The sequence below is a fragment of the Rhinatrema bivittatum genome, chromosome 11, assembly GCF_901001135.1.
Source record: "Rhinatrema bivittatum chromosome 11, aRhiBiv1.1, whole genome shotgun sequence".
In the NCBI taxonomy this organism is placed as follows: Eukaryota; Metazoa; Chordata; class Amphibia; order Gymnophiona; family Rhinatrematidae; genus Rhinatrema; species Rhinatrema bivittatum.
This window is the reverse complement of record NC_042625.1, coordinates 58,499,165-58,521,890: the sequence shown is the minus strand read 5'-3', so window position 1 is coordinate 58,521,890 and position 22,726 is coordinate 58,499,165. Positions and strand designations below refer to the sequence as shown.

Genomic DNA, 22,726 nt, shown 5'->3' with positions numbered 1-22,726 from the left:
TGATGCACTCTCGTGCATCCTCAGCTCGGTACTCACCCATATGTGAGGATTACTATCCTGCTTGTCCTGTGAGAAAGCAAGTGTTGCTTACCTGTAACAGGTGTTCTCACAGGACAGCAGGATGTTAGTCCTCACGAAACCCACCCGCTACCCCGCGGAGTTGGGTATGTATACGTTTTTACTTTTATTTTAGTTTCGCTTGCGCTTTTAGCTATAAGACGAGACTGAGGGAGACACCTGTGGTTCACAGGGATAATTGCAGGCTGAGCATGCTCAGTGCACTCAGTGTGCCAGTGTCAGTCAAAGCTTTGTAGAAACTTTGACAGAAAGGTTTCCGTAAAGGGCTCCATCCTGTGATGTCACCATATGTGAGGACTAACATCCTGCTGTCCTGTGAGAACACCTGTTACAGGTAAGCAGCACTTGCTATATCGCAATGACTGACAGGAGCACCCAGGAGGCGGTGTGGTGCTTTATGTCTGGGATGGCATAGAGTCCAACAGGATAAACATCCTGCATGAGACTAAATGCACAATTGAATCTTTATGGGTAGAAATCCCTTGTGTGTCGGGGTAGACTATAGTGATAGGAGTATACTACCGTCCACCTGGTCAAGATGGTGAGACGGACAGTGAAATGCTAAGAGAAATTAGGGAAGCTAACCAAATTGGTAGTACGGTAATAATGGGAGACTTCAATTACCATCCACAATAATAGTGCAGAGCAGAAATAATTAGTCCTAATCAGAAGGATTCATCAAAGTTCTGAAAATCAAATTCTTTTATTCATTTATTGCGGCAACTCCACTGACTTATAGTACAGACATCTTGGAATGCGTCCCCCGACACGGTCCCGTGTTTCGCCTAGGGCTGCATCGGGAGGGAGCACAAGTTTCACACAATAAGCTGAGTGCAGAATCACTTTACACTTTGACAGGGAGTGCTAAACAGTTGAGATTACTTGCAGGAAAAAAAAAAATTTTTCAGATACCTTGTAGCTGCCTCTCACAGGAAGAACGCTGCTGGAGAGGAGAGCAGGCAGCCCAGCCACTGGCACCAGAGAGCTGCACAGGGACAGGGGGTGCCGGCGCCAGACCATCGGCCCCTCCCTCTGTAAGCAACCCCACCCATAAAACAGGACACATCTTTGACCTAAATTTTTCCCCAATAGCAATAACTGCGTAATCAATTTTTTCTCACAAATTATTATCCTGGTTTGATCACCAGCTAATAAAGGCTGAAGTAACTCTCCTCACCACACAACATACACACACACACACACATAATAATCCATCTTTCACGTACTGAAAAAAGGTAGAACCTGAAACACTCGAAGAATCTATTAAAAGTAAAATAACTGAGTTCGATCATGATAATGCCTCCTTACCTTCTGACTCCTGGGATAAAATCATCAATGAAATAGCGGATACCCTATGCCCAATCCAGAAAAAAATGTTCCAAAATGAAGGAAACACAACTAAACAAAAGAAGCCTTGGTATAGCGAAGAGCTAAGACATGCTAAACAGACCCTGAGAAAATCTGAAAAGCAATGGAGGAAATGCCATTCTATGGAACCCCTAGAAAAATACAAATCCCTATTAACAAAATGCCGTGAACAAATCAATAAATCAAAACAAAGAATACTACGCAAAGCATATTCATGGTGTAATATTTAATTCAAAACTTTTTGAAACAGTTAAAAACCTGATCAAGGATCCATCCTCCTCCATCTCAAATAACTACGACTTTACAAGGAACTCATGCAATGAATATGCTAATTCATTGTTAAAATCAATACACAAATCACAATTCTCCCCATGCCTACCAACAAATGAACCGGAAGAAAAATTTGGTCAAGTTAAATAGACCTCATTCGACACGGTATCTAAACTTGAAGTAAACAAAATCATCACTAAAATGAAGCTTGCAACCCACCCATTGGACCCTATCCTGGCAAGTGCCCTGAAAAAAGTTAACTGCGTAATAACCCTGATATTCACAACCATAATAAACCATTTGCTAGCAGAAGGATTGGTCCCTGACAGGGCAAAACAAGCTGTGATTAAACCATTTCTAAAAATAAAACCAGCAGAATCAATGATTGGGACAATTACCGACCAATATCCAACCTACCTTTTATCGCAAAAATCCTAGAAAAAGCAGTTCTATCACAATTAGAGAACCACCTAGAAGACAATATATTATACCCAAACCAATTTGGATTCAGAAACAAACAAAAAAAAAAAAAAATCGCTCAACAGAAACCCTACTCATTTCTTTAACCAACCCTGTTCTACAGGGCTTTGACAACTATGAATCATATATCCTGGTACTAATAGATTTAACAGCAACATTTGCCACAGTTGACTATACCCTACTATGCCACCAACTGAGAGAAACTAGACTAGGCGGAAATGTTAATAAATGGTTTTCTTCCTTCCTAAAAGATAGGACATTCCAAGTCAAACTAGGTAATCACATTTCAGACAACTTCCCAATCTATACAGGTGCCCCCCCAAGGCTCAGCATCCTCGGCCACTCTATTCAACATCTAACTGCTGCCTATATGCACATTACTAACAAATCTAGGAATCAACTTCTTCCTTTATGCAGACGACGTCCCTTTCGACAAAACATTAGAAAAAACTGCAGCATCCCTGTCAAGGCCATACAACAAAAATTTTCACAACTGAAATTAACTCCAAACCCCCCCAAAAATGGAAATTGTTTGGCTAAGGAAAGACAACACTATAATCAAACTGCCACCTCTAAACTGTGGATCGATCCAATTCTTTTAAATCTTTTTAAAGTACTTTTTATTTTTAATTTTTGAGCTCAACAGTTTGTCATGTCTGTTATGTGTTAAATGTGTAATACTGAGAATGCAGAATGAATGAATGCATGCATTATGTAGTCAGTTCTGTGAAATATATGTTTTTATGTATTGCCTGAATAGTTAAGTTGTTTGTGGTTTGGACCAGTACATGCTGCGTTGACACAATGTGGAAATATTATGCAGGGAGTCCATGAAATGATGGAATTTTCTTAATTTGATTTCTTCTGCTTTTATTTAGGCTTTAAGCATATTAGTATAGGAAAGACAAAACCTAGGAATTACCAATATTACTCCATCAGATGACATATAAGGCCTAGGAATTCAGATTGACAAGAACTTCACTATGAAAAGGAACTTTAAATAGAGCATATTCCACGACTAACACATCATCTGCAAATAGAAATGGGACAGTCACCCATACATCCAAGATTACCTTCATCCCATCTGTAAGAGACTACAACAAAACCCTGACCTGTTTGGTATATTACCCTGCAGTGAAAGCATCCACGCAGATAACTGTCTCCTTAAATGTGGAATCATTGGAGAGCATTGCTCATTAAATACATTGCTACACATGATTCTTTTACTTGAGGTACATATACAATTTTCTATGTGATTCAATAACCTCTATTTTTATAACATTATTTATTCATCTCAATTTTAATTACTTCTTAGTTAAAATATTATATTTCTTTCTTTATTTATTACCAGTTAAAATATTACTTTAATTAGTACTATGTTAAATTGTCAACCAGTTATACTGTTCCATATGTTATACGGTTCCATGTAAAGCTCCGCTCTCTGTTGAGCAGTTCTTCGTTTTATGTAAACCGGAGTGATTTGTAGCCCCTACAAGAACTTCGGTATATAAAAATTAAAAATAAATAAATAAATATAAGCAAATTAATCAAAACAGGATGCTCCAAGCTGAGAATATTACATCAACTAAAACCTCTGTTAACAATACAAGACTTCCGCACTGTCTTACAAACACATATTTTCAAACAGACTACTGCAACTCCCTTTTACTAGGCCTCCCCTCAAGTCTACTAAAACCACCACATTTACTTCAAAATACATCTGCAAGACTCTTACTAGGGACAAGAAAATCTGAACACATCACTCCCTCGCTGATTGCCTTGCACTGGCTTCCTGTTTAATCCAGAATTCATTATAAAATGTTATCCCTAATTCTCACTATCATCAACAATATTGATCCATGCTTATTAGGGGTGACACTTCAACCCTACACACCAAAGAGAGACATAAAATCACAAAACAAAGGACTTCTAATGGTACCCTCCACTCGGAACACACACCTAACACAAATAAGAGACCAAATGTTTTCAATCGCAGGTCCCAAGCTGTGGAACTCATTTCCAGAGCCAGTATGTCAGAAAACAGAAAGCAAGAGTTTCAAGCATGAACTGAAAACATGGCTCTTTAATCTTAGGAAATATTTCTTTAGAGAGAGGGTAGTGGATGCATGGAACAGCCTCCTAGTAGAGTTGATAGAGACAAAATCAGTAGCTAAATTCAAGAAAGTATGGGATAAACACAGGGGATCTCTGAGGGAGTGATGGGAATTGTAAACCTGAATTAGTTGGGTGGCTGGCAGACTAGATAGGTCATATGGCCTTTTTCTGCTGTCACATTTCCTTTATAAAGCTCAAAAAGAAATTTAAAAGTGACAAGAGGAGATGGAAACGAAGAGGAAAAAATAATGGGAGATGAGAATGAAGTCATAAAAAACATCCACAGAAATAAAGACACTAAGCTCAGTGGCATAAAACAACCCAATATTCCTATGTCCCTAAAAAGGGGGGGAAAAAACAAACCTGAACTTCTAGTGGTTAAGCACTAAAGGCTGCAGGCCCTCTAAAAGAGCACTAACAAAGAATTACTGAGTAGTCCAAATAAAAGCTCATTATTTCATCTTCATACCAGAATTCTCGTAGCTTGTCCCCTGTGTAGGGATCCCACATGATCACACAGGAATCATAGGATGCAGTGGCAAGTAGAGCAGAGTCCGGCGAGAAGTCACAGGAGACCACAGTATTCTGATGCCCCTCCAGCTTCCGGATCAATGTGTAAGAACGCATGCTCCATAGAAGAACCTGGGCCATAAATACAAAACTTAAAGAATTCATTCAGTAATAACAGGAAGATATACATAGGGTGAAATCATAGCTCAGACATGGAAGTGTCTGCACCAATTCCTTCTCAAAAGTAAAGACAGACAGGAGCTGTGCAGGCCTCCTAGTGTCTCAACACACACATGCCACAGCACCCCCCTGCTATTCCAGTACTGAGACACACCCAGCTCCACCAACACACCTCAATCTTACTGTGGAACACTCCCTGCTATCCCACATACAGCTGTGCCCTCAACCAGTTAATCTTTGAAAATGCAGCCAGTGCACACAATGTGGAAACAAAAGTAACCGCATGGGAGCAGATGCAAAGCACACATGTAAAAACATGTAAAAATCTGACAATGACAACATGCACTTTCACTCCCCCAAAGTAACTCTATTCATTTTTTTTATGCAGGTAAGTTTGTCCACTCTGGAGCAGCATATATACTTTTACTGCTATACAATGTAGATGAGCAATAATCAAACTGCTTTCTCATGTAGACAGCCAATTATTGGCTCCTAAATAAGCAAAACTTATGTACTGATGTCAATTAAAAGGTAAGCATAATTTTTGTGCTTCTAACAAAGTACTCAGAATTCACGTCTCCCCATCCCTCAATTTCAATTATTCTTTGTTTACATTTCATGAGATTTACACAATACATTAATTACACAGGGTGCAGAATTTTCATCAGACTGGGACAGACCCAAAAACCCCCAGGAGCGGCACAGTATTTCCTGGGGACTAAGCCCTCCTTTCCCCCAGGTACGGGACAGTACATTTCCTGCACTCTATCCCACCCTCGGATATGGAACAGAGTGTCTCTTGCAAACCGAGCTCCCCCTTCCTCTCCCATCTCAGGATAGGGTGCTCATACAAATCAAATCCCTCCCCTTCACTTAGGTGCAGAAGCACACATCTCCTGCAAACCAAGTCCCCTCTCCCCCAGATGCAGGATGTTGTGTCTACCAAAGACCAAGCCCACCCCCTTCCACTTCTCCCAGAAGCAAAATGGTGCCTCTCCTGCAGATCGAGCTCCTCTCATGATCCAGCCCAGGTGCTAGATGATGCATCTCCTGCAAACCGAGACCCTCCCTCAAGTGCAATCCTGTGCGTCCCAACACACAAAGACCCTCCTCCACCCACTGAGAACATGGCAGCACTTCTCTTAAAGAATGCTGTGTCTTGCTGAAAATCATTTGGAAAGAAAGGAATATTAAATATTTGGTTGCTACTGTGTATTCTTGTCTAGCTCAGTGGTTCTCAAGGCTGGCTGAGAACCCCCATAAGCAGGTCTCATTTTATGCTTTTCAACATATGGAATGTAGGAAAGAAGTATATAAAAGGGAATATTATCTGTCTAAAGTCACAAAAACTCTCCAAACAAGGGACAGAAATTCACCAAATTTGGCATGTAGGAAGAAAATGTGAATATCTCAAAGTTTAAAAAACATTTGGGTCAGTGTTTTCAGAGAACTAAGCCTCAAACAAAATCCTACTTGCTTTTTATGGGAAACCGTTAGAACTGTTTAGAATGCTGATCAGTGCTCCATTCCAAATGCCCACCTACCCCTCACCTTTCTAGCATTTTGCTATAGTTAACAGAAGGAAAATTAACTGAAGCAGCTGGTGAAAGATGGCATCAAAAGGTCCTTTTCAAAGCCACCCCTGCATACTTCCAAAGTATACACCAGCCTCCATCACCACTTTCTACACACCCACCCTCCATCAAACTGACACACACATCCACACCCTCACACATTCCTACGCTCTCTTATACATCACCTAGCATCACACCTATCTCATTCTACTCCAACAAAAGCACTCTCCCCACACACTCCTATATCCCCTTATATAGCCACATCTCCCATTCTCCCCTCCCCAACACGCCACCACTATGCCCACACTCACCCCTTCTCTACAAATCCATGTTGGAAAGCATTTCTGAAGCCATACCTCCGTTTTCTCTCCCTTCTTGTTTTGATCTGGATATCCGGAATATCCTCGTAAGCAAAGCTGCTAACATATAACAGGTGTTCTCCACACACAGTAGCAAAAATCAGCCATACAAAGGAGCGATATCCTTTGATGGCACCAAGATGGAAAACATCTCCAAGAACTCAGAAAAACCAAGGTGGTCTTCTGAGCATGCATGGGCCTTCTCGCAAAGCCACCACCACACAAGTCTCTTCATTCTTTATAGCAAGCTAACTTTCAACTCTAAGGAGAAGAAAGTTGGATTGTGTGGCTTATTGGTCCTGCTGTCTACAGAAAACATCTGTTACAAGTAAGCAACTTTGCTTTCTCTTTGGACAAGCAGGACATGAATCAGCCACACAACTGGGAGACTCCCAAGCTGAGGGTTGCAATGAAAATTTTTCATGTTTCTATATTCCGAGTGGAGCATGCAACCCACATCTTAGTGGATAGAGGAAGAGTTGAAGGAATTAAATAAGCTCTTGAAAACTGCTTGGCCAAAACTATCTTGACATGAAGCATTTTCTTAGCAGCAATGACCAGTGAAGGTATGGACAAAAGAACAGGCCTTGCAGATATTTTCTTTGGAAGCGGAGCAGAGGAGTATGAATATGTTCGGCGCAGATGCGCACATGTTATAAAATCGGGCATACATGTGTGCGCACCGGGTAGCACGCGCACATGTACGCCATGCGCGCTCCTTTTAAAATCTACCCCATAATTAATAGTTGGTGTGCTCACCGTTAGCTTGCAAAATGGCTTTAAAATAAGCAGGGTAACAGCTTTTTTTTCTTATTGCTGGAATTTTCAATAATTTTTTGGCTTTCGTGAGACAATTTTAGCAGTCAAAACACTGGTCGGCAGTCTTCCCCCATGTCCTCTGAACCCAACTTTTACTTCGACCAAATTTTTCGGCAATCTGCATTTTTGTAATAAAGACTGATCCAGCATCACAAAATACAATATACTTAATAGGGTCAATCTGACGCTGTTTTCGCTAACAATGTTCCGGCCATAAATAATAAATTTAAGTAATTTATAAGGTACTGTTAATTTCAAAATTGAATGGCTTACAAAATGGTACAAAAATATTAGTGGGTTAATCCAGTGGGGCGCTGGGGGTGGGGTGGGGAAGCAAAGGTTATGCAACACCCGGTAGATGGTTAAAATGCCTTTTATCAGGGTGTAGCCATGGGAACTTTGAAAAGGTTCCAAATCTTACAAAACACAGGTAACATACTGATTTTTGGAAAACCTTCACTGGCTTCAAAATTCTATGCAGAATTAGATTTAAGATTGTATGTCTTACATTCAAAGCTCTTCATTGAAGGTTCACTATTTATCTTTCAAATCTACTCAATTGGCACAAACCAGGTCATCAGATTTCTATCTCCCAAAAAGATTAGATTGGAAGAGACTTGTGAGATCTGATTATATCATAAGGCACTCCTCTTCTGGAACTCCTTATCCTTGGATGGTCGCCTTGAAAAGGAATATCTCAAGTTTAGGAAACATATTAAGATATGGATCTTTACTCAAGTTTTAAATAATTAGGACTATTGTTTTATCTGGTCTCTTATTAGCAATTATTCAATGATATATCTAGTTTTTATTTATATTATGCATTTTATTTTTGTTTTTTAATAGACAGGGTTTCATATTTATATTTTTAATGCATTAAGTATTTAATATTGTTTATTTCTAAATTTTATACATCGCTTTGATTTACGTGGTAGAAAGGCGATTAAATAAATCAATAATCTAAACTCAAATTGCTCGGGTGTAGATGTTGACAGGATAAGGAGAGTGGACCACTGATTGTTAATAAGATGCACTGTTTCTTCACTTTCTCTCCAAAGAGATTATCCTCTTTTCATGGAGCATCAGTAAGTTTTTCATGAACATCTTCACAAAGACCTAAAACCCATAGCTTTGCTAGCCTACTGGTTCCAATATGGAAGGATCAAGGTGACTAGCATAGTGGAGTTTAAAAAGTTTGGACAAGTTCCTGGAGATAAAGAACAAAACTCATTAGCCAGGTAGACTAAAGATAGCTATTGCTATGCCTGGGAGTAAGAGGAATTATGGGATTTACTAGGTACTTGTGCTCTGGATTGGCTACTGCCATTGACAGGATGCTGGGCTCAATGGACCTTGGGCTGACACAGCATGGCAATTCTTATGTTTGCTTAGGCCTTGGTATCAGCAGCCTACAAACAGAAATAAATAAATACGCATCAGCTGATGGAATTAGATGTTTCCCACATTCTTCGTTTCTTCTATTATATGAGTGAGGTGATGCAAAGTCTGAAAGAAGGTGTTGTGACATGTCTTGTAGTTTCTGTAAGGGAGTATTTTGTACCGTATGAAATTGATAAGCAGCTATCCTAGATGTCAGCATAGCCAATTGACAAAACCTTTTTGCCCATTATCTAGTTAACTTCTTTCCCTGGAAAAATGCTAGAATGGTGTCATAGAGCACTTTCAGGTAGATTTTAAAAGGCCCACGCGTGTAAATCCTGGGGTTTACATGTGTGGCTGGGCCTTGCGCGCGCTGGGCAAATTTTCAAAGGGGCCCGGCCACGCGGACTGGGAGGGGACTGGGGAAGGCCCAAATGCGTCGCTCCACAGAAATTGCTAAAGTCCCCCCCCCCCCCCCCCGCACTCACAGCCCGCACATACGCGTGCAGATTATAAACTCCAGCGCGCATGTGCGAGCGGCCCATGGAATTTATAACATGCGTGCACTGGGGTGCGCATGTTATAAAATTGGCGCGTCCATGTGTGCATTTCTGGTGGCAATCTCTTTGGCTAGGAGAATTTAGGAAATGCGGGGGCTCTCTTTTATGGAGCCATTTTTAGTGTTTACAAATGATATGGTCAAAATCCTGCAGTGCCATCTTCTTAACTAGATAGTATGTCTGCTCTCTTTTGATAAGGATTTGTGGAAGGAAGACTATGCACAACTCTACTGTTTGGAAATGAGCAGGATTCTTTTGTAATATCTGAATATCACTAATGTTTACATTGTCAGAGATAGGGCTTTGCCCAAGAGTATCAGGGCTTCATGGGTAGAGCTCCATTTAGTTTGCCTTTAGATATTTGTAAAGCAGTAACATGGTCCTCTTTACATTCTTCTTTGAAACATTATCGTTTGGATGTTCAAGCAAAGGAGAAGAGGCTTCCTTTGCTTTTGAAGTCTTGACAGTGGTTTTGACAATATTTTGCCCACTTCAGGAGTAGCTTCAGTACATCCCATATGCCTGGACTGGTCTGGCTGAAGGAGGAGAAGAAATTTGTTCTCATCTAATAATTTATTTTCCTTGAATCCAGCAAGACCAGTGCAAGACCCTCCCTGTTCTGCCAAACGTATTTCAGCAATTAATATTTAGGATGAGGTGCACATGTTGACACTTCAGAAGAGGAGGTAAATCTTATGCTGATACTCTAAATAGTTTTGTCTCTATTGTTTGTAGTTTCTTGGAAGCCCACTGGTTAGGGGGTGGAGGGGAGAATTTTCATGTGTTAATGTGTTTAGTTTGTTACAAGTAATACTGGCAGGTCAACACAGGAACCTATAAGGGATGACATTAGTGAACCTGTTTATCGCTGTCTCCATCTACTGGTTGGTGGGCATAACCCATATTTCTGAACTGGTCTGAGATCAAGTAAAGAAAATTATTAAGAACGAACAAATTTCTCCATTCTCTTGACTGAACAGAAATTGGATCTCCTGGCCCTAGAGCATATACAGGCATAGGCAGTGTAGTTAGGTATAACATGGGAACGTTTGAGGTTATCAGAGCAACAGGAGCATATTTTGAAACCCAGTTTGCTAACTACCACTGTAAATAAAACCAAGACTAGATAGAACTCAATTTCTGAAAGAAATAATAATTCTAAATTTTTTTTGAAGATTTTCATTTCATTTCTTCTTTTTGCAAAACACATTGTTACATTTGCTGGCTCACAGGCTGCCCCCGTGAGCCAGAGCACTCACCTAAGCCCACTGATGGCCATCTATTTGCCATGAGGCTCGCGGGGCTCTCCCTAGGCATGAACGCATGGCACACATCTAACCTTGAAAGCCCTGAGGAGGGAACTGCTTTGGCTGGCACCAGGAGATGACGTCACATGGCTGGGTATTTAAACCCCAGTCATGCAACAGACTGATTCCTCAGCAAGATGACCCACCTGCTTTCTGAAGAGAGTGTTGCTGTTTCCAGAATTCCTAATTCTGCCTGCCTTCTCTCTCCTGCCCTGCCTGCCTCATCCTTCCAGCCCTGTTGTCTTAATCCTTCCCAGTTTCTTCCTCACCTGCCCTCGGACTGACTACCAGATTTGACCCTAGCCTGAACTCTGACCATCCTGGTCAGCTGCCTGCCTTTGACCTCAGCCTGGACCTTGACCATCCTCAATTGCCACCTGCCTCTGACCTACACCAGTTCCAATTTCCATGAGACTCATGCCTAAATCCTGCCGACCCCTGGAACCCGAGGACTAAACCCAAGACAGAAAGGAGCTGGTATAGGTGAAGCTCCAGAACAGTCTCCAACCAGTCTAGTCCCACTAGATATCAGGGAGAACCTATAGGTTCTCCCTGATTTCTCTGTAGGTTGAGCCAACATCCCCACAGCAACAAAGTTCCATGAACCTTACACACACAAAAAATAAGTAAACAAACCTGAAGGCAAAAAATTTGAACAGCTGCTGAAGTACAGACAGCAAAAAGAGATGGTGGAAACTTGTGGGAATATTCGTGCAAGCTCTAACACCTTCTTGATTTTAATGTTCTCTGTGAGAGCTTTTCAATCTTGGCACAGTCAGATAACATCATCCACTTGTGTGGCTGATTCATGTCCTACTTGTTCACAGATAGATATATCTGCATACAGCTAGTCTAAGAACTAGATTTTTCATATTTTCATTTTCCTGAAAATGAAACCTATTGGAGGTTCTCAGGGACTGAATTTGAGAAACCACTTGTGTACAGTTGACGGATAATGGATTTTACTTTTTCTTGGGTCCTAACTGGAAAATAAAATGCATTGTTAAATTCACAGTTAAATCCTTGCTGAAAACATCCTTCTAAATCAGAGACTATTTTATTTATTTACTGGTTTTATATACCGTCGTTCAGTGTTCTATCACAACGGTTCACAAAGCACAAAACGTTAATAGCAAGATACAAGACAAAAATAAAATAAAATTATAAATATCATAATAAAACCAGATCACACCACTTCTACTGCAAGTCTCACCTGCTTCATAAGGCAGAAGTGTTATCACTACATGTTCAGCAACTCTTTATTCCAATCTGTTATTTATGTCATACTACTGACAGATCAGTGGGAGAATGTCTCTTGTGTTATGAAAAACAGACATTGAGTGCCTCAGCGCAAACGAGGTACTGTGGCATGAAAGATTTTGTTTTCCTTTAATCTGGTACTTTCCTTCTGCTCCTTTGTACTTCTAGTTCAATCAGAAGCAGGGTTGGGATCTGGCACCATGAGCATTCATTTGTATCTACCTTGGAATTTTCCCCCTCTATTTTATATCTCTTTCTAGCTTACATTTAGTCTAGTCATTGCAGTGACAATTTAGAGCAAGGGGGGTCAGGCACCGGGGCTCCTACCGGAATCCTGCAATCATGGGCCTTGAATCTAGCCATTAAGTATCACCCTCAGGCAAGACCATGACTCCCTTCCTCTCAGGAGTTGTAAATGCTGTCTCCGTATCAACCTCATCCCCAGTGATCTGGGGAACTTAAGATATGGCCAGGGATCAAACTGGGGACCTTCCATATGGGCAGTGCACACCATTTACCAATTGGCCAGCTTGGAGTGAAAACTTATATCTTGCATATATCACCAGTAACCCTTGAGCCTGGCATGTTCAGAGCAAATGGTGAAACTAGTACTTACCGAATTCTCGCCTGCTGTAGAGCACAGCATGCTGCAGTCAGGGGAGATAGAGCAGCAATAAATCCACTGCTGGTGTCCAGATAGCACTTGAATCTGTTTACCTGGAGAAGGCAAAGTGCAACAAGTAAGAGGAAGCTAAATCCAAAGAGGGCAAGAACTCTTGAATATCAGGTCATTACTAAAAGCGAGCAGGTTCAGAGCTGAACTGACTTCCTCCACTTCCTTCTCCCTCAACAACACAAGCTTTTGGGACTAAGGACCCAAGGATTGAGAATTGCCTTCCCCATGTAAAAATACAATCCAAAGATGGTGTACATGAGCTATGGAGCTCCTGCAAATGCTGGCTTCAGATGTGATTCAAACCTGAAGAAGGGACCTGGATTATTCTTAGGATGACCAACATCACAGCCTGCAAAGATTCCACATAATAATATACATACAATTTATTCTAATTTCCTTTGCCATGTAAAAGAAGTATAAAGAAGCTCCATCTGGTATTCCCAGCACACACAAGTTTACATACCCCTGGCAGAATATGTAAGACGTGTAGCATTTTAAGAAAACATGAGTGATCAGATAAAACAGGTCTGTTATTTTTAATGTGTTTCAAATTAAACTATTATGTATCACAGAATAGCCCAATCATTAAACTGCAGGGAGATATCTCATGTTTACCACTGATGCACCAATTATGAATTATAATAGCCATGTACAGGCCAAATTTGGACAGACCCCAGACAATGTTACAGCAAGAGAAGGAACTTTGCCCAGGTGAACTTTAAAATATTGTTGCTGTGGAAAATGAAGAGGCCTTGTCCTGATACGCTGAAGGATACCTTATCAGATGTGCCTGTTTGTCAGTTCCTGTGCAAATATAAAGCAGACAGGGAGGCAACCACTTAAGATCCTAAGCCTCAGGTGCAGCAAGCAAGCAGAGGTCAGAAAGACCCTCACCCCTGGGGGGGGGGCAGTCTGAGATGGGGAAAAACACTAAGACACACAGCTTGGCATACAGACGTGGCAGTTATTCCCCCCCCCCCCCCCAAAGGAATCGAGAGGGGAAAAGGACCTGCAACGTGGCAGGACCCTTCCTGAAGTAATGGAGAGAGGAGAAAAAGACCTGCAATGCGGCAAAAGACCCTCCACCGATGACAAGATTATGCATGAGGTTATGCATATTCATCAGCTGGACAGAGTGAGGAAAAGGAAGCAATGGACATCCCTGAAGAAAAGAGGCACAAACCCTAAATGCAAACCCGAACAGCGGATCCTGAGAGCGACCCTGAAACCTGTGCTGAAGCATCCCTGAAAGCAAAGGTGGGCCAGAAGCAAACTAGCCCTCCTGGCTATCAAGAAAGAAGATGACCAGGTGTGGCTAGGTGATTGGAGAGAGGAGACCCCGGCTCAGGTGTAGAGAGTGACACAGAGTCATAGACAAGGAAGGGTGAGAACCAGCCCAGACAGCCGGCAAGCACTAGAGCCAGAAACTAGCCTCCTTCCTGTACAGCCTGCCCACTCTGCCAGCACCATGCCCAGGAAGCACGCCTCTCCCCTGCCCACATTCCCTTATGTCATTCTCAACAATAAAAGTAATACAGAGGCTTTTTTTTTTTTAAGTTATGCTGTGGATTGTTGTGAGCGGTGTGTCACACGTGACCACTGACGCCAAGTGTGTCACCATGGGAAAAAGGTCGAGAACCAATGATTTAGATAAATGTATAGTTAAAAACATGATTTCAGATATTTGAAGAGTTTGCCGTCCTGAGATATTTTTATGATTAGCAATGAGCTCCTGTTGTACCCGCAACACGTTAGAGAGGCACATTACTGATTTTTATTATAAGACTGGGGACTAGGAAGGGGGGAGTGGAGAAGGAGCAGAGAAGATGGGAGGTTTCAAACAGCAGTCAGCTGAGTGGCCAAGTCACGATGTCCCAAATATTATAGGAAATAAAGGAGCTGAGAGCTGAAGTGACCAAAGATTTAGATCGATGTCCTCTTCTATAGTGGCGATCAAGGTTCATTTTGGAAACCATGTGCCCGCAGGTGGAAGAACTGGAGAACAGAATATCAGCAGTAGAGGACTTGGAAATCCTCTGCTGCCAATACGTTAACAGCACTAAAAAACAAGTTTGATCCCTAGAAGAAAAAGTAATGGATCTGGAGGATAGATATCGAAGATCCAATATACAGGTGGTTGGTGTGCCTGAGAACTCAAGGGGAAAACCGTGAGAGAGTTCTTAGAATGGCTTCTCCATGACCTGTTGAGTCCAGCTGTTGGCAATCCCCAGTTAGATATCGATCGGGGACATCAGGCGCCAGAGAAGGCAGGACCTGGCAATAACTCTCCATGTGCTTTTATTTTGAAATTTCACAAATATCAAACAAAGGAGAGGGTTCTTAGGAGAGAACAAGAGCTGGGATCTCTTTCATATAAAGGTAGCTGGACTGCGATTTTCCCAACTACAGCTATGCCACACAGAAAAAAAAGAGGTTAAAAAGCTGCTGCATGAACGTCAGTTGCAATTTTGTTTAATCTACCTAGCGAAACTTACTGTCAACATTAATGGTGTTTGGAAAAGTTTTGACTCACTCAAGGTAGCGATGCATTTTCTGTCTTCACGTGGCCAAAATGGTGCAGCTTCGCAGTTGGCCTCTTCTACCCACAGGGAGGATTCAATCAAAGCAGTAATGGAAATGAAAAAAATGGCAGTTTTGGAGGCAGTGGCAAGGAACATGAAACACAGGCCTTGCAGGAGAATGAATGGCTGCGGCTTACAGTCTTTCTGATGGGGTCAGGCACAAGCAGAAACGGCAAAACTTTATTGAGAAGGAAGCCCTATGGAACGTGGATATATCTCATGAGAGACGGAAGTGTGGTGGTCGCAGAAGATTAAGCAGAGATGGCAGACATCTTTGATGATGAAGAGGGGCAATTTGGTTCTTCAAATGTCTTATGTTTGAATTTTGTTTTCTGTATTTCCTCTAAACAGGTAAGGAAAAGTAGTCTGGGCCACATTAGAGCAAGAAGAATTAGACAGGCCCAGACTTTGAGCATGTTTCGCATCATTCTGGCTATGAGTAGGATCAGTGGAAAAGTGTACATGAGATCTGCATTTCAGTTGAGCAGAAAAGCATGCTGAGCAGATCTGAGTTTGCTGGGAAGAATGGAAGACAATCTTTCCACTTTTCTGTTTTCCTTAGATGCAAAAAGGTTGACTGCTAGAAGGCCCCAGAGACTGAACTTGATGACTGCAGGGATCATTTGTATGGTTGGAATACTCTGCTGAAGCAATCTACTAACATGCTGGAGAACTTTAGAAAGTAAGTTGCTTGCAAAACAATTTGATGTTTGCATGCCCATTCCCATACTTTTATCATCTCCTGGCAAAGAGCCCATGACTCTATGCTGTCCTGCTTGTTCATGTAGAACATGGCTATCTAGTGATTGGTTTCAATGAGAATGTTATTCTCTTGGAGGAGACGCATAAAAGCGTATTTGAACAGCCACATTTCTAAGAGTTTGACATGAAATTGTCTTTCCACCAATGGCCAAGTGCCTTAAATTTGAAAAGGCCTGGATGGAACCCACAACCCTTGGTGGAGGTATCTGTCGCCAGTGTTACTTGGATGAAGAGGAGCTCCCTTCTGAAGGACGACTGAATCTAGCCACGAAACTCAAGATTTCACCAATAGCAATGCTGTACAATATTTTCTGTATGTCATTCTTTACACTAACGGATCTCATATAAAGGGCACTTGGACTGCAAGATTGAATGTGGTGTCCTACGTCTTATGAATAAAACAGGTGCCTGTGTATTTTATAATCATTGGTCCAGGATAAATCCAATGTCCAAAAATCCCAGGTCTGTATATTTTTTTTAAATATTTTTTTGTTCCAAATAAATTCTTTATACTAGAGGTAAAGTAAGTATGATGAAACCAAAGAAAACTTATCTTAAATCTCCAGAGAAAAGAAACTTTACCAAGAGCTTGTAGAGTCACTCAAAGTTCACAGGAACCAGCCAAAATTATGTCACTCAATGCTATGACATTTCGATTTTTTCTTCATCAGGGGTCAGAAATTAGCACATGGTGATGGACCGGAGTCCAAGCTCAAAATTACATCCTGGAGTAAAATGTGAAGACAATCAACAGTATTCACTAACTTGAACGAGATGGAAAAATAATGAATTGTGACTTTGAAAATTTACTTTAAGAGTATACTAGTTTGCAATAAATATACTGTCTCGAATAATCTGTGACAGACGCACCACCAGCTCTTCAGAGTGGCACTTTCTTCTTCTTAGATGCCTTTTTCTGTTTGCTTGATCCCTAGGACTCATCTTGTTCGCCGAAGGGAGACACTTCTAGGAGCTACTGCTCAACTCGACATCAGGGGAACCAGACAAGGCTCCACTTGGGGAAGAGGACCAACTGCGGCTCTTGAGATACTTATAAGTTTCTTCATTTTCCAGGCCCTGGACTTTTGGGAGCACAGAGACATCTGGCTGCAGTGGTGACAATTTGCCTAGTTGTGGTTTGGTCCTAGGCAGCAGTAGCAAATGTGTCCATTTGTAATGGACATTTTCCTACCACATATACAGTCCTTAAAGCTACTTATAAGGACTTCTTAGAGCCAGACATCTTGTGAAGAAAATAAAATCCTTTTCTTTATAGCACTGAAAAGTGCTGATTTGGGGCTGCCAAGGCAGCGAGGCAACTAGAAAAAATGGAGAGTAAGATGTTAATGAAGGAAAAAAAAAATAAAGAAAGATAGGGTACACACCCATACAGAAGCCTCGATGAAAAAGACTGAGGGGCTCACAAGGCAATACTCAGTAAGGAAGTCCTGCACATACTCAGTACAGCGAAAGTTCTATGAGCTTATGGAGGAACCATTCAACATCAGATGACATCATCCATGTCATTGCTAATTTAGTCCTGCTTGCGACTGAGAAATAGAAATTAACCCCCAACTCTGTGCACCAGTGGTTCTCCACATAAGGGGTGCCTTGGTAACTGCGGCTTGCCGTTTCCCACCCAACTGCCAAAACTGAAAGGAGATGAGAATGAACAAGACAATCTTTGGCCTCCTCATTCAATGAAGGAGAAAGAAGCTAGGAACAAGTGGGCTGTCTGCCTCCTCCCTGGCCACCCACGAAGCAAATAAGAGTTGGAAATTAGCAGGGTAGTCTGCCCTCTCTTTCCTGCCTGCCTGACAAATCAGAGAGGAGATAGAGATGAGTAGGGTTGTTTGCCTCTACTCTTAGCCTATCCTTTCTGAGGAGTTGAGGGTAACAGCAGTCTGCCTCACTGCTGTCCAAGGGAAGAAAAGAAAGGTTTTCTGTATTCCTTTCAGCGAGATATATAAAATGAATTAGGGCGGCTGAAATACCTTTTGCAAAGTAAAGCATCTGGGGGAAAGGGGCCTTGGAGCCCATCAACTTGGTAATGGTTGAAAATCACTGGATCATGTGCAAATATACATGATGATTATTCAATGAGGACATCCTGAAAACCAGGCCTCTTTACAGTTCTCATGGTCCAGAATTGAAAACCCCTGGCCAAGGCTGTGCCTTTATCACATCTTTAAATATAACCCTCCTTACAATCAGAGCATTACATGCACAATACCATGACCCTTAAATCCCAAAACATATCTCAGCTAGAAAGTTGGAAGTTTATCCATCACAGAACCCTCTAACTGAAAAATGGATCTGGGAGAGCAAAGAAGAGCTGCAGATATTCCCACTTTCTGGTGAATCCAATGTATAGTAGTCTAATTATAATATACAGGATCATCAAATTCTACTGAACACTAGAGGGGAAAAAAAGCAAATGCAAAAGCCAAAACTGTTTGTGAAGGATCAGCCAAAGAAACCCCACTGCACTGCAACAATTTAAATGACAACAGTGCAGCGAACAGTGAGAGCAAAGGGTTTCCTCTTTGGTATGGGATTTGTTACTCACATAGCAGAGGCCCAAATGCACTTATTCCACTTTGGATAAGCACAAACTGTTATAGTGAGTATCCTGTGTTTCTGGTAAAGTTGCCCTGATGCCAGTTTCATTGACTTCAGAAGATGTTAGCATGCCGTACTGTACATACCATCTTTCTTCAGGTCCCAGATACGAAGGGTCTTGTCCCGGGATGCAGAGACTAGGATCAAACTTCCATTGGGAGCGAAGCTGAGATCTCTCACAACATCCAAGTGTCCAGAGAGGTTAAAGAGCAGGCATCCTGCAGATAGGAATATAGCTTTCAGCTCACCTTCACCACCATGTGCTCCACACAGTCTCTCATCACCCACCCAGAACCCGTATCAACTGAGGGCTGTAAGGGTTCAGCGCCACTTTCTGGAGCAGTTATTCTCCTTCTTCCATGGCTCCAGTGCATAATATCAGCATCAAGGAACTCCCCCCTCCACAACCTGTTCCTACTTTTTTTACCTGTCTACCATAATACAGAGCCTTCCTGAGCACTCACAGCCCCCAAAACCTTGGATGTGCTAAGTACCTTGAACTCATCTAAGTGAAAATAAGGTGGTGGAAGAATGTCCAAAGATGACCTCAACTAATAGGACTTACAAGGTCAGTTCTTACCAGATCTGATGGTTTTGAGTCCTTACAATGCAAGTCTTTCCATTATGTCAAAGAGAAAAGGAAAGGTGACAATTTATCCCTCCATTTTGCCTCAGATAACCCTGGACTCAATATATGAATTTATTATTTTTTTTTTTTTACATCAGCTCCAGAGTCTCCTTGGGTGAGTGCCAATGATATATGGACATTCTGAGTTTGATAACTCTTTGAGCTCTGGAGAATGAGTTTCTCCCATATGGTTGCCCATCACTGGCAAACTTAAAGGAGCGTTGGGTCCCGCACATATTATGGTAGTGCTGGCAGGAGACTAGATGGAGGGGGCCCTAAAAACAAAATTCGCACCTGAAAGTTTAGAGGAGAAAGCCATGCAGACTGCAGCAGCATAACACAAAGAGGAGTCAGTTTGCAGGGGTTTCTTCTGCTGTAGGAGTGAAAGTGGCTGCTTGTGAGACTGAGTCTGTTGGCTCCTTCTACTGAACTCTGCTACTTGTCCTCACAAAAAAAATGAGTAGAAAAGTACTCTCCTGGTCCCAAAATCAATACCTTTCATGGAAATACAGAATATCTCATTTCCGGCCATATTGGAATTTTTTATTTTTCATATAAAAGGTACAGCTTCTTAATTTGTGAATCAAGCAATTATACTAAAATTTGTATTAGGCATTTGGATTTACTTGACAGGAAGGATTCCTCCCTCCAGGAACATAATTCTCTCTTATTTGTGATAAATCTGTCCTACATAGGAAAGAAGAACATTTGGAAAATGCCTTTAAAGAAGAATAATTAGCATTTTAATTTCTCTAAAATAAGCGGCGTTTTTCCACTGGCAATGTTTAAGCATTGTTCCTATGAGGTGCTTGGCACTCCAGAAGAAGCCTTTCCGCCATCCATAAGGGCTTATCTCCCCTACAGCCAAGCAGCATGAGGATCACCAAGGAATTGAAGGGAAAAGTCAACTTTCAATGGACAATTTGGACCTTCCCCAAATACTTAAGCCATTCCAGAAGAAAGTGGTGCCTAAATCCATGTTGATGGTTTGCTTTGAACTGGAATCAGACAAGAATTGGACTCAAAAGCTTTTTTTCACCATAAAGATGATTCTTATTTCCAAGCTTCACAGGGTTTCCATGACATTTGCAGATAACACAGCTGAAAGGAGGAGATTTATTAAATATGTAATGATATTTTATCTTTAGAAATGGAATTTTCTGGTTTAGATTCCCTCTAAATGCCTAGTTAAATATTTGGAATGAAAGCTCCAATGATGCCCAATGTTGGAGGAAAATCATGGTTTTTAGGAGGGATTTTTGGTTGGTTTTTTTTTTGTTTGTTTTTTTTAGTGATTTTGATGATATATTTTTGCAACACAAGCAGCGACTAGTCTGTGAAATTAGATGTGCCATTTTATCCAATTTTAGAATTTTGTTATCGAAAATAAAAGGATACCATGTCTTTCATTTATCTTCCAAGCAAGAAGAATCTTTTGATTGGTTCTTCACTGTATTCGCTGACCAATCATCTTGTGACATGCTGTGACTTTGCTCTCTGGTCTTTAACCTATCAGTTAAAGACATTCAGAAGCTTATCTCTGCTCAGCCCAACCCTGCTCTATTAAGTTTGGAGTACCTGCTGTTATTATTCTGGCACAAGCCTTTGCAGGTCAAGCCAATCTCCGCATCTGTCCCCTGCCTGCACAATTTACATAGACTTCTGTAAACTCTAGGTTTGCTGCCCTGAAACAGTGGTGTTAACCTGTCATTTTACTGCCAGAGGTCCAGCTGGCAGTCCTCCATACTAAAACAGCACCTTGATTCTCCAGGATGACCCAACTGCAGCAAATAAAAGAGCCCAACATTGTCCCCGTGCAGTCTTCATGCACTCCTTGCTAAATTATTATATTAAGCTGGGTAGTTAACTGGCAATGTGTTTATGATGTGCAAGTTAACTTTGGGCTAGACATAAGGTCTTTTCAGATCATTGCAACAAGAACGATTTACTCTGTTAAACTTCAAACAATATCTACCATATATAAAACCACTGTATTCTTGTGCTGCTATAATAAAATTATCTACCACCTCAAGAAAGGTATAGACATTCTGCTCTTTATATGAACGGGGACCTTATTTTATTTGATTTAAATGTCAGATCAATCATGTAAGACTAATTAATCCTTACACTCCTTGAGTAAGAGGGGAGGTACCTTTGATGGTTTAGTGGCAAGCAGAGTTTGGAGACAGGATGGGGCTACCGGGAAGATCAGGATGCTTTAATTCTACCAGGGGGAAGGGCCATGATGCGAGGTGAGGGAGGATGGTTTAACTCTGCCGGGGACAGGGGAGGCAACATCATACTCGGGACTAGCTGCCCTTTTACCATTCATTTAGGGGTGAATTTTAAAAGCACTGCTCACTTTAAAAGGTCCATAATCATGAGTATATGGGTTGTGCGTAAGTGCCACAAATTTTAAAAGCTGCAAATTATGCACATATACACTCATTCGCAAGTTTAAAAAAAAAAAAAAGGGGGCAGAGTTGGGGGCGGGGCCAAAATTTACAAGAACAAATCCATATTTTAAATCTGGTGGCCACAGTTCATGGCAGGCTGTTAGCTGCATATGTTTACTTTTGCTCTTGATGAGGTTTAAGTCTGCATAAATATCTGTTTAGGCCTAAAACGACTGGGAGTCTGGGTCAACTGAGGTGGGTGCAGGCTGAAGAATCAGAGGATGTGGAAGACCTCGAGATGGACTGAGTAAACTGGTGGACTAATTGGTAAAACTGGGAATGTCCATCATATGAGCATATTTTAAAATCCGCATGCCTGCGTACATTAAAGCCAATAAAGTCTCAAGGAAGATATGCAAAATACATTTGCTCAAGCAACCGCTTAAAATTAGGAGCACACACGGTAGGCATATTTTACATCATATGCACACGATTTAAAATTCCAGCATATGAGCACTCATGTACCCATACACACGTGTGGGCACCAGCATACTTGTTTTAAAGTTACTGGCCCTGTAAATGGAGAAATTTCCTTACATGTTAATTTCCTTTCCATTAGTCCTGCTACACCAGTCCAGCCATGACAAGTAGGTTATCTCCCTCTACCAGCAGATGGAGGCAGATTATACTGATTTCTACTGTGACATCACAGCCACTATTTAGGGGTGGTGCTAGCAGCAGAGATCCGGTATTTTCTGCCTCTAGCAGATGATACTGTTGGGTGGTGTAGCAGCTTGACG

General features: G+C 41.5%; 1 protein-coding gene across 6 annotated transcripts in view; it reads right to left on the bottom strand.

The window, feature by feature from the left end:
• Positions 1-22,726, bottom strand: part of WSB2 (WD repeat and SOCS box containing 2) — a 126,264-nt gene that overhangs the window by 72,962 nt on the left and 30,576 nt on the right. For all 6 annotated transcript variants that reach the window (XM_029619553.1, XM_029619556.1, XM_029619555.1 and 3 more), the window contains 3 exons: positions 18,989-19,120; positions 12,877-12,977; positions 4,781-4,953 (listed from right to left, as the gene is read on the bottom strand). In XM_029619553.1, the coding sequence (XP_029475413.1) occupies positions 4,781-4,953; positions 12,877-12,977; positions 18,989-19,120 (406 nt within the window). The remainder of the gene's footprint in view (positions 1-4,780; positions 4,954-12,876; positions 12,978-18,988; positions 19,121-22,726) is intronic.